The following is a 13,119-nucleotide window of genomic DNA, read 5'->3' as shown; positions in this document are numbered from 1 at the left end:
AGGTGATGGTGATAGGTCAGAAGGGAAGGTAGAGCGGTTAGGTGGGAAGGACGATGGACAGGGAGGACAGTTCAAGAGGGCGGTGCCAAGTTGGAGAGTTGGATCTGGGATAAGGTGAGGGGAGGGGAAATGAGGAAACTGGTGAAATCGACGTTGATGCCATGTCGTTGGAGGGTCCCAAAGAGAAGGATGAGGCGTTCTTCCGCCAGGCATCAGGTGGCTTCGATTTGGTGGCAGAGGTGACCCAGGACTTGCATGTCTTTGGTAGAGTGGGAGGGGGAGTTGAAGTGGTCGGCCAAAGGACAGTGGAGTTGTTTCTTGCATGTGTCCCAGAGATGTTCCCTGAAACATTCTGCAAGTTTCCATCCTGTCTCCTCAATATAGAAAAGACCACATCAAGAGCAACAGACACAGAAGGTGAGGTATTTGGATGTGCAGGAAATTCCCTGTCAGATGTGGAAAGATCTGTTGGGGCCTTGGTTGGGGTTGAGGTGGGAGGTGTGGGCACAAGTTTTACTCCACTTGTGGTGGCAAGGGTAGGTGCTGAGACTGGAGAGTGAGTTGGTGGGAAGCATGGACCTAATGAGGAAGTCACAGAGGGAATGGACTTTGTGGAATGCTGATAGGGTATGCTGAAGTGAAATATATCTCTGGTGTTGGGGTCTAATTATAAGTGGTGGAAATGGCAGAGTATAGTGCATTGTATCTGGAGATTAGTTGGGTGGAAGGTGAGGGCTGGGGTTTCCATCCTCGTTGCAGTTGAAGGGGTGGAGTTCAAGGGCGGAGGTGTAGGAAGTGGATGAGATGTGCTGGAGGGCATTGTTGACCATGTGGCAGGGGAAATTACATTCCTTGAAAGAAGAGGCCGTCTGGGATGTCCTGGAGTGGATGTCCTGGAGAAACGGCACAGGCAGAGGAATTGGGAGTAAAGGATAGTGTTTTTACAGAAGAGGGGGTGAGAGTACATATGGTCCAGATAGCTGTGGGAGTCAGTGTATTTGAAGTAGGTATCTGTGTTGAGTTAGTCGCCAGAGATGGAGACAGAGAGGTCCAGGAAGGGGAGAGAGATGTCTGAGATGGTTCAGGTGAACTTGAGGTCAGGGTGGAAGTTGATGAAATGTTCCATCTCCTCATGGGAGCATGTGGTGACACCAATACAGTCATCAATGTAGCGGAGATAACAGTAGGGAGTAGTGCCAGTGCAGCTGCAGAAGGTGGACTGTTCCAAGTATCTTACAAAGATGCAGCCATAGCTGGGGCCCATAGCTGGGGCCCATGTGGGTGCCCATGGCTAGACCCTTGGTCTGAATGAAGTGGAAGGATTCGAAGGAGAAGTTGTTGAGGGTGAGGACCAGTTCCGCCAATCAACTGAGTGTCAGTGGAGGGGTACTGGTTGAGTTGGTGGGAGAAGAAGAAATGGAAGGGTTGGAGGCCTTCGTCATGGCTGATAGACGTATCCAGCGATTGGATGTCAATGGTTAAGGTGAGGCTTTGGCAGCTGTAGAAATGAAAGTCATGGAGGAGGTGGTGGGCATGGGTGGTGTCCTGAATATATGTGAGGAGTTCCCGGACCAAGGGAGGCAAGATGGTGTCAAGATATGAGGAGATACATTTGGTGGGGCAGGAGCATGTGGAGATGATGGGTTGACTGGGGCAGTCACGTTTGTGAATTTTGAAATCCATAGGAATAGCTCTTCAAACCCAAATCTGTCTAAGTGAGCTTTGTGAGATGAACATTAGCAGAAGACATTTCTAAACCGTCATTCCTAGCAATTATGCATTCCAACAGAAGCTCCCTTTTCCATTACAGCTGCCCTTTAGGCAGTCAGTGAAGACTTGATAGGCTGAATAGCCTATTTCTGCACTGTAGGGATTGTATGATTCTAAATTTATGAGTACTAATACATTTATCAACTGTTGTAATGTTTGCTAAATTATGGCAAAGTAAAATAATGTTAATATAAGTAAACAAAAGTACAATAAAATTAATCTAAAGGAAATAGAGAAAATGGGGATGATTCTTCTGAGAAGGGCAGTCAGAGCCAAGTTTCTGGTAACATGGATGGTTCAGCTGCACAAGAAGGGAAGAATTGGGTAAGATCAGTAATGAGAAAGCACTTGTTAGTGGAACAATTAGTCCTTTCTATGTCATAGACATGACTTTGAAATGTTGTGTTGAAACTCTGATGCAAGGGTCAAAGATGTCATATTTGTGCCAATGACTTAGGCAGAAAGGGAGACAAGGACCTGATCTAGGAAAGATCTTGAAAAGCAGGACCTCCAAAGCAATAAATTTAGGATTTCTTCCCATATGCTAGCCAGCAGAGAAAGAGATGAATTTAGCAAATGAACATGTATGTGGCGAACTGGTTTGAAAGGGAGGGCATGAGATTTCCGAGGCACTGAGATTCATTCTGGAGTATGTGTGATCTATAAAAGGTGGACAGGCTGCATCTCAGCTGGAATGGAATAGACATCCTGTAGGGAGGTTTCTTTTAGTGCTGTTCAGGAGTGTTTAAGCTAACTTGGGGTACTGGGCTAATGGTCGGATACTTGGTAGTGTGGTTGAGCAGAGGGATCTTGGTGTCCATGTACACAGATCTCTGAAAGTTGCCACCCAGGTAAATAGTGCGGTGAAGAAGGCATATGGTGTACTGGCTTTTATTGGTAGAGGAATTGAGTTCCGGAGTCCTGAGATCATGTTGCAGTTGTATAAGACTCTGGTTCGGCCGCATCTGGAGTATTGTGTGTAGTTTTGGTCGCCATACTATCGGAAGGATGTGGAGGCACTGGAACGGGTGCAGAGGAGGTTTACCAGAATGTTGCCTGGCATGGTAGGAAGATTATATGAGGAAAGGCTGAGGCACTTGGGATTATTTTCATTGGAGAAAAGAAGGTTTAGGGGTGCCTTCATAGAGGTGTACAAGATGATTAGGGGTTTAGATAGGGTTGACCGTGAGAACCTTTTTCCACGTATGGAGTCAGCTATTACGAGGGGGCATAGCTTTAAATTAAGGGGTGGTAGGTATAGGACATATGTTAGGGGTAGGTTCTTTGCTCAGTGAGTCGTGAGTTCATGGAATGCCCTGCCAGTAGCAGTGGTGGACTCTCCCTCTTTATGGGCATTTAAGCAGGCATTGGATAGGCATATGGAGGATAGTGGGCTAGTGTAGATTAGGTGGGCTTGGATCGGCGCAACATCGAGGGCCAAAGGCCTGTACTGCGCTGTATTCTTCTATGTTCTATGTCTACTCTTTGCTTCCTGTTATGCAATCTTTGATTCACGACTCCATCATAACCTCTTACCTTTGATGTGACATTTTTTGAAATGCATTCTGGAAATCTAAGTACAGCATATCAACATGCTCCTGTTTATTCACATTGCTTGTTACCCACTCAAATTCTAATTGGCCAAACATGAGTTCTCTGACAAGACCAAGATACATAGGCAGGTCAGATGGGCTTGACAGTGGCAGGTGGAATTTAATCTCAATGTGAGGTGATGCATTTTGGAAGGCTAGCAGGGTAAGAAAATTAATGGTGAAAGGTAAGTTCATAGGAACTAGAGGGGGAGAGGGATCTTAGTGTGCATATCCAAGAATCCTTGAAATGTTGAATATCTGCAACTCTCTACCTAAAAGACTGGTAGACATGGGAACTCTCAAAACATTTAAGACCTATTCAGATGAATACTTCAAACCCTACAACACACAAGGCAACAAGCCAAATGCTGGAAAATGAGTAGTTGCATGTTTGACAACCAGCACAGACAAGATGGGCCAAAAGACCTCTTTTGTTGCTATGAAAATATGACTACGATGTCAACTGACTTACACCAGCAGAAAAGTTAATTCTTTAATGCCTCCATAAAGTTTAACAAGGAGCACTATATCTGTAACGTTTTTGAAGGTATGTTGACTTACAAAAATACAAACTACCAGCAAATCATGGAAAAATATATAGTAAAATACACAGAAAATAGGAAAAAATGCATACCTATTATAGATTCCTCATAATCAAAATTTCTGATGTAATCTTCCAGAATTTTTGATCCTACTGAACTTAACAGGTCATCAACTGCTGAAACTGCTAAAAAGGAGTCCAAAATTAGTTACAATAGAATGACTGCTAACACGGAGACCCTTAACCTCCACCCATTCTACACCAATTATCTCTGTTCTTCTCTTTGAGGTGCTGATTCATGTCAGGTAGGGGTCATCTTAGATGTAGGTTTAGGTTCCAAATTTAATGAGCCTTTCTTCATTTACAAGCCTAGACAGTTGTTAGCAGACTGTCAGCAATTTCACACTAATAACTCAAGTTCCTCACTGCTGGATCCATTCTAGTAAACCATTTTTGCATATTGTCCAAAGTGTTTGCATCCTTCCTAAAATGTAGTGCCCAGAACTGCACATAGTGCACTCAAGATCTAACATGTGCCTTGTACAAGTTCAACATCATCTCCTTGTTCTTGTACTCTATCCTCCTATTAATTAGGAATGTGAAAGGCTAGCCAGGAATCCTTTGGAAGAGTCAAATTTGATGATAGCAAAGGCAGAGGTGATGACTTCAGTATTCATCTGAGAAAGTGGTGGTCAAGCAATGTTATGGAGATGGAAGCCAGTAGGTTTAGTAGTGGAAATAAAGTGTTGCAAATTACTTTGTTTCCTGAATGACATCAAGGCCGCGAAGAGTCTGGCTTAGCCTCTGACAGTTAGAAGGGATAGGGATGGAGTTAGAAGCTAGGGAATGAGGTTTAGGGCAGGGACCAAAGGCAGTGATTTGGTTGTCTCAATATTTAAATGAAGGAAATTTCTGCTCATTCAGAACTGGATATAGATCAAGCAGAGACAATGGAGAGGTCTTAGAAGTCTGGTGAAGTAGAGCTGAGTATGTTCAGTACACATATGGAAACTGATACAAACGTATCTTAGAGGATGTCACCTGGAATCATACAGGTGAGAATGAAGAGGAGCGAAGGATAGATCATGGGTGCCACCAGAAGTAGTGAGAGAGAATGAGGATGTCATTGCAAATGATATATTTGTAACTGTAGTCAAAAAGTAAGAATGGAACAAGATAATGTAGTTCCATCAAGCTGGTCAACACTGGCAAAGTACAGCAGGATGGTGTGGTCAGCTGTAAAGGGTACTTAGCATCAGAGTATTTTGTTATGATTCTATAGAAACATTGAAAAAAATGCAAATAAATAAAACCTCTCACTCTTCCTGATATATCTCATTGTACTTGACAATTTATGCCAGGATAAATCAAAAACTGGCTTATAGTGTCACCATATTATAGGGTATGGAGAGAGTGTGGAAGAGATTTACAAAGAGTATATTAGCTATAAAGAGAGGTTAGACAAACTTGGATTGTTTTCACCAGAGAATTGCACGCTGAGGGGCAACCTCATACAAGTATATAAAATTATGAGAAGTTGGATAGTTAAGGTTTTTTTTCCCAGGGTGGAAATATCAAATACAAGGGGGCAAATCTTTAAGGTGAGGAGGGAAAGTTTCAAAGGAAATATGCAAGGCAAGTTCTTTAAAAAAAAAGTGGTACATGCCTGGAATGCGCTGCCAGGGGAGGTGAACAGATATATAGAGGGATACGGACTATGTGCAGACAGATGAAATTAGTTTAGAATGGCATCAAAGTCAGCAAAAGTATTGTGGGCCGAAGGGCCTGTTCCTGCACTGTATGGTTCTATGTTCTAAATGTGTGTACAAAATAGGTAGCAATGACTTCTCCAGTAGCAGCCAATAACAAAATATCATCCACCTCAATGCCCCAAATTTCAACTACTACTCCAAGCCTGCAGTTTTTGGTACCATCTTAACTCCCTGTTTTCCTCACCTCCTTGTGGAGCAGTGGCTTCTTGACGTGCCCGTACTGGTCGTGTGTATGGCTTTGAATCCACTGGAAAATTTATAGGAAGACCATCTGGATAGAGGTACATCCCTGACCACTCCTCACTTTCCTTTATTTCTTCATCTTTAATACAAATGTTGTATATTAGTGAGATGCATCAATTAAGAGAAATACACAAGTTAGATGGAGCAGCATAAACATTTTGATAAGAGCAAGATGTTGACATTTAGACAGAAACGAAGAACACAAAGAGGAAGTACTCAAATGGACAACACAAGAAAGTTAAAAAGAGGACTGTGGAAGGCAAAAATAAAAGATGCATAAGAGAAGTGCCATAACAATTATAGGAAAAAAGACTTCTTTATTTGTCTGACCAACACCAAGATAGTATGGTAAAACTGTAGAAAGACAATTGCATTTTACCAAGCAAACAAAACTATATATGATAATATCTGCCAAACATATTCATTGTGTAGCAATGTATTCCAAACATGAACTGATTCCTACATGATCAGAAGCAGTTTGAAAAATACCATATTTTCCATTATAATTCTGCCTACAGCCCCCACACGACGACCAATGTCAAAAGTGTGAAATTTAATTGAAGGGGTTCTTACATCTACCAGCATAACTGGCCCACCAAAATACTCCCACGAACCCAATCTCCAGCAACCAATGGATTACCAAACCCATGTTGACATCAATAACACAGCTAAATGGCTTCATCTAAAATGTTATTTAAATTGGCCTAAAACAAAAATCTAGTAAGAATTTGGAATGGCATATTCTTCACATTATCAATAATTGAATATGGGGTAGGCATAGACTGCTCATTAGTGTCCAGTTTCTCCATGAAAACACCCATTTGTATTTCTCGTAGAGATCGCTTTTGTCAGCAGCAATCATCTAATACATAAGAATTTTGGCCTAAGCTCAATTTGGTACAATGCTTTCAGCCCTGTCAGCTGTTGCAAAGTTTAATGGAGGAACTGATCTAATTTTGAACTGACTCAGTTGATCAGTTATGTTAGGAGGCAGCAATGGAGTAGGACTTGTAATCTAAAGACCCAGGCTAATGCAATGGGGACATGAGTTTGAATTCCATCATAGCAGATGGTAAAACCTTGAGTCAATGAAAATCTGGAATGAGAACAAAAGATGGCTTACTGGCAACTGTGTAACCATCACTGATTGTTGTTAAATACTCTTCTGGTTCATTAAGTTCCTTTACCTTACCTGATCTGGGAGAAAGTGTACCTGATCCAGTCTACATGCAACTCCAGACCCACAGCAAAGTGGTTGACTCTGACCTGCCCACTGAACTGGCACTAGCACATCAGTCAATTCAAGGGAAATTAGGTGGGCAATAAATGCTGGACCAGCCAGCAATGTTCATATCCTATGAATTAAATAAATTTTAATACAAACCGCAGAAGTCCAGAAATTGTTTTCTAGGATACTAAAGAGCTGTGGCTATCGGAACATGAGCCAGTTTGGAACTTTTAAGACATAGCTCCAAATTGCACTGAAACTCCAGTGGTAAAAAATAAAAGAAACACACCAAATCAGCCAATACAGGAGACCATTCAACCCAGAGTTTCCATGTAACTCTAAGATAACCCAATCAGTCTCATTCCCCATGGCCCTGCAAGTTTATTTCCCCTCAAGTGCCCATCCAATACCCTTTTAAATTCATTCAGTTTCTGCTTTCTTTTCTCTCTCAGATCGTGAGTTCCAGCTCATTATACCTTCCCTACACTACCCACAACACTAGCACAAAATTTTAACATTTGTTCCCCTGGCAATTATGCAATTAGCTAATGGAAACATCCTTTGTTTTGTTGGTCTTCTCCAAACCTGTCAAATTTCCCTTCAGTCTCTTTTGCTTCAAGGAGACAATTTGAGCTGTCAACAAAACCTTGGAGCTAACAACCACCCCCCCATCCCTGAATCACAAAGCTAAGACTCTTCTGACTCCAGGCACAGTGGCTCAGTGGTTAGCATCGATACCTCACAGCGCCAGGGACCCAGGTTCGATTCCTGCCTTGGTTGACTGTCTGTGTGGAGTTTGCACATTCTCCCAGTGTCTGCGTGGGTTTTCTCTGGGTGCTCCGGTTTCCTCCCAGGTCAGGTGAACTGGCCATGCTAAATTGCCCATTTAAATTGGTAGAAAATTCCAACCGACAAATGTGCATAAGCTTAACAATTTGACAACACACAGATGATTCTGAAAATCACAAAAATGGAGAAGTACAGCTGGGCATGTCAACATTCATAGAAGCTGAGCCCAATTTCATTAATGGTGTCATTGAGCAGCATCAATTAAATAAGGAGACAAAGAATAGATCTCAGGGAACCAGAGGCAATTGTGTGGGACTAAACTGACAGTGGAGACACGATTGCACTACAGAAACGTCAGGGAGAACAGGAAAGTGTATTGGACATTGGCCTACAGCCAGAGTAAACATGTGTAGACACCATACAGAGGAAGTACTATGTGCTATCTCCAAGATGCATTTCAGCAACTCACCAAAATTTCTTGGGGCGGCACAGTCTAAACCCAAAAGCTCTACCACTTCAAAGGGCAGAGGTGGCAACAGTATGGGAACATCACCTGCAATTTCCTCTTCAAGCCATACACCATATATTGACTTGCAACCATATCATTCTTCCAGTGTCACTGGCTCAAATTCTTGAAATTCTCTTCCTAACAGCATTGTGGATGTGTACACAGCACATGGATTACCATGGTTCAAAAAGGATCACCACCTTCTCAAGGACAATTAGGGATGGTCACCAAATGGTGGCTTAGTAAGTGACATTCATACACAGCGTAGGAATTTTTTCTCAAAACCGGTGGTAATCCAAACTAAAGGAAATGATGGCATGATCCACAATTACAGAATTTTACTTTGGCAAAGTTAATAAACATACTTGAAGTATCTTCAGATTTCTGCACTTTATGTTCTGGCTCCACAGCAGCTGAAAAAAAAGAACCAGAGGACTTCAGTAAAAATGCTTTGACAAAGAAAGTGCTTGGCTGCCAAGAATCACAGACATAATCACTTGCTCTTTTGCTATTCTGAAATCAACAGGATTTGCCAGCGTGGACTTCTGTTTTCATCCTTAGTCTGAAATAGTCACGGACAGTGGATCTTCTCCAGCTTCAAACTGTTCGGCATCACTCAAGGTGCCCTACTCTAAGTCTAGCTCCAGGTGAATACAAATTGTAGGAAGATTAGGGAGGAGCTATGGAGAAGGTTTTCCATCTAAAGAATGATAGGGATCAGGTGACAAATGTAAATCATGATGTGAAGATGTCAGACTGGGGTGGACAAAGTTAAACCTGGTATTGTTTGAAATGTAAATCAATTCATGTTTCCTGTTATGGGAAAATTTGAACTTGGTGTTAAAATAAGGAGTTGCTCATTTAGGCGAGAAAAGGTAAATTGTTTTCATAGACAGTTGGGTGCCTTTCAGAATTTCTTCCTCCAAAGGTAGTGGGGAATAAACCTGAATATTTTCATGGCAGAAGATGGATCCTTTATAACTTCTCACTTCCTTGCTTATTGGGGTAGGTTGGAATGTGCAGTATTTAAATCAGCTATTGTCTTATTGAAATGTGGTTTGGACTTGACAGGTTCAATGGTCTACTCTTGCTCCTAATTTCTATGCTTATATTGAAGGAAATAGAGGCAAATGAGATAAGGATGAGTGAAGATAAAAAAGCCAACTGAATGGAACACAGGTAAATATTTTCCAACGGCTCTGTATTTTACAAGCTCCAAAAATTCAAACTGATACCAAAACTCATTTGAACTCAAAATTAAAATCCATTGACTGAACAAGCAGTCATTTTCCATGACTACAAAATGATTTTCAAACCCAATTTCGAATGTCAACCCACACTATATTTAATTAGCTATGTATACCATAACTTCGCCAGTCCAGAAATTGAGGGAAAACACAAGTTATTCAGCAAACTTTTGACTATGGCCAAACAACTCTCAGTATCAATTTAGTACAGCACTTCAGAAGCAATTGGATAAAGAAAATATGTTCTATTATTGCATTACAATCTTTTGTCATGCTTTATGCAGTTAATATTTATATCTGTGCATTTTCCAGTTCACAAACTTGTGGTTAAGCATTCCAATGTCATTCTAAAATCCAGAAAATTCAGAAATTAACTGGTCCTAAGCATTGAACGAGAGAGATTACAGCACATATCCTAATTATGCACAAAAAAAACAAAAGATTAATATTGAAGAATATCAAAAGAAACTAGGACATTTTATTGGAACTTGATTCTTTATGTAAAGTCTTCAAAAATTAAAATAAAGACCTGGACAAATTTTCATTCAGACAGGGATAGATAACAATAACCTGTTGGCTGGTTGGACGGACAGTGCTTGTTGTGCAAACAGGGTTAAAAAAACTCAATTATTTATGCATAATATAGATAAATTCTTCAAATAATTCAACAACTTACATGTTTCTGCAATTCTCTTTACAGCAGTTTTTTCATTACTCTTTGTATCGGTTTTCTCGTGGACAACCTGAAATTCATAAATAGAATAAATAATTTAAGTCAGAAAACACTTGTGTATGACTGACAATTTATCTGACAAGTCATTAAGATGTTTTACTATATTAAATTATATCCTCCAAAATATATATTTTCTTCTGCTCATTCATTAATGTACAGAATTCAGCACTTTATATCAAAAACGTCACAAATATTCCATTGAAAATACCAGCTTTGTTCAAAAGTAACAGTCTGAGTAAACATCATTTTGGATACTGCATTTAGTTAAAAAGGTTTCTCATTGGAGAATAAATGGAAGAACAAAAAAGTTTAAAAATAAATTTGCATTTAAAGGTGGCTTCACAAATCCCCTTGGAGCTCCATGCCATGAATAAAATGCAAACCATTATACTGCTGAAGACTTTGCTGCCTTTAACAGAGTCGACACAGCACAATAACTGAAAGCAGATTGCTTGGAACTCTTGAAGAGCAAACAATTAACATGGTAAATGTCAATTTATATTTATTCATTCTGCCAACATAATAAATTATATCTTTTACTTTAGTTGTTTAATGCAGAAACAAAGATGATCGATGGTAATGCAATTGATTTTGTGCATATGGATGTTCAAAGGTGTTTAGGTAATACCTCATAAATAGACAAGTTAGAGAAGCTTACTTCAAAAATTGAAGACATGAAACAGGCAGCGCCGGATTGAAAACTAGTTAAGACACTGATTGTAGTGAAAAGCAGTAGTTTTTTACTTTTTCAGATTGGATATATGTACACAGTATTGTCCTTCAGAAATCAGCATTAAGAACATTCCACTTTTTCACATACATTAATAACCTGAACGAGGGTACATACAGTATATTCTTGAAGCTTGCAGACAATAAAGCTATATAGTACAGGTATCCCCTGTTATCTGAAAGTAGAGCATTCCTATGAAATCTTTCATAAGCCGAAACAGCATAAAGTGAAGAAGCTTTAATTTATATGAGGGAAAATGTCACCGCTTTTTGTAAATGTGAAAATCCTCTTCGGGTTTCTTTTGGTTAGTGAAAACAAGTACTAATGTAGGTCTTTCATAAAAGCAAAGTAGCGTAAAGTGAACTTTCGAAAAGCGGGGGATATCTGTAATGCAGTACACAAAGAGGAGAACTGCAACTGAATTCAGAATGTTATACGCAAATGACATTTAATATAGAACCAGTCACTTTTCATTTCTAACAGGAAAAGTATGAAGCACTATAAATTAAACTTTGAAAAGGATGCAGGACAGAAACCTGGCAGACTGTGTTGTAATATTGTATGTATGAGCAAGCAAGAATGTATCTTTAAGAAAGCCAAGTGATGATTTCTGTGTGACATTACATCAAATGATGTGCTAGTCCCATAATGTACTTTGCAATTAAAAGGAAAGTCAGTTAGTCAATCAGCCTGTTAAGTGAGAAAGCCAAGACCATATCTTAGCTGGGGCTATTTCCCCTGTAGCGTAGGAGGCTGAACAGTGACCTTGCAGAGGTTTATAAAAACATTAGGGACATAGATAAGGTGAATAACAAGGGTCTTTTCCCTAGGGTCGGAGAGTCCAAGTCTAGAGGGCAAGATTTAAAAGGAATCTAAGGGGCAATGTTTTCACGCAGAGATTTTGTACACAACATTGATTTTGCTCAAAAATCTCATGCAAGGACTGCACAAAACACTACATAGGACAAACAGGAAGACAGCTAACGATCCGCATCCATGAACACCAACTAGCCACGAAACAACACAACCAGCTATCTTAGTAGCCACACACGCAGATGACAAGCAACATGAATTCGACTGGGACAACACTACTATTATAGGACAAGCCAAACAGAGAACAGCCAGGGAATTCCTAGAGGCATGGCACTCATCCACAGATTCAATCAATAAGCACATCGACCTGGATCCACTATACCGATCACTGCAACGGACAGCTGGAACTGACAACCGGAAGCGGCAGATTCAAACCACTGCAAATGCCGGAGGAAACATCACAGAAGTGCTTCACAGGAGGCTCCCAAGCACTGAGGATGTCGCCTAGACAGGGGACGAAACGTCTGCAACACAAATTCCCAGCTCGGCGAACAGAACCACAACAACGAGCACCTGAGCTACAAATCTTCTCACAAACTTTGAACATCTTTGAATTCATGCATCGCTGGACATTGGAGTGCATCTGCAAAAATTAGCAAACGAGGCCTTACAGTAAGTCTGCAGTAGTGAGTGGAGTGGGTTCTTTCTTGATTAAATGCTTTATTGCGATAAGTCTCTGGATTAAACTTAAAAATATAAGCCATAAATATTAAGTTAGCCTGGAGCAGTGGTTTGGAGAGGAATAAGACAGTGCTATTTTCTAGGTCTGTCGATTGAAGGAAGCAAAAATGGCCTTTAGTAGGGAGATATGCTCTTGTCGGATGTAGGAGTTTAGGGAGAGTTTACGTGTTACTGAGGATTATATCTGCAATAAATAAAATTAGTCGCAAATCCTATCAAATCGAATGGGTCAGTTGGAAAGACAGTTAGAGGCAATGAGGAATTTACAAGAGTAAGGGGATGCGATGGATGGCAGTTGTAGGAAGGGGGAAAAGTCACAAATACAGTCACACAGATAGGTTAATTCCAGGAAAGGTAAGAGAGGTAGGCAGGTAGTGCAGGAGCCTTCTGTGGGTATTTCTGTTTTGAACAA

General features: G+C 40.5%; 1 protein-coding gene across 5 annotated transcripts in view; it reads right to left on the bottom strand.

The window, feature by feature from the left end:
* The window catches only part of si:ch211-197h24.6, a 91,262-nt gene that overhangs the window by 40,961 nt on the left and 37,182 nt on the right, over nt 1-13,119 (bottom strand). For 3 of the 5 annotated variants that reach the window (XM_043689992.1, XM_043689996.1, XM_043689993.1), the window contains 4 exons: nt 10,367-10,433; nt 8,809-8,856; nt 5,860-5,997; nt 3,997-4,089 (listed from right to left, as the gene is read on the bottom strand). In XM_043689992.1, coding sequence (XP_043545927.1) covers nt 3,997-4,089; nt 5,860-5,997; nt 8,809-8,856; nt 10,367-10,433 — 346 coding nt within the window. The remainder of the gene's footprint in view (nt 1-3,996; nt 4,090-5,859; nt 5,998-8,808; nt 8,857-10,366; nt 10,434-13,119) is intronic. The other 2 variants (XM_043689994.1, XM_043689995.1) reach the window with 2 other exon arrangements.

This window comes from Chiloscyllium plagiosum, chromosome 5 (assembly GCF_004010195.1).
Source record: "Chiloscyllium plagiosum isolate BGI_BamShark_2017 chromosome 5, ASM401019v2, whole genome shotgun sequence".
Classification (NCBI taxonomy): domain Eukaryota; kingdom Metazoa; phylum Chordata; class Chondrichthyes; order Orectolobiformes; family Hemiscylliidae; genus Chiloscyllium; species Chiloscyllium plagiosum.
The sequence above is the reverse complement of the archived record's forward strand: the minus strand, read 5'-3'. Positions and strand labels throughout refer to the sequence as shown.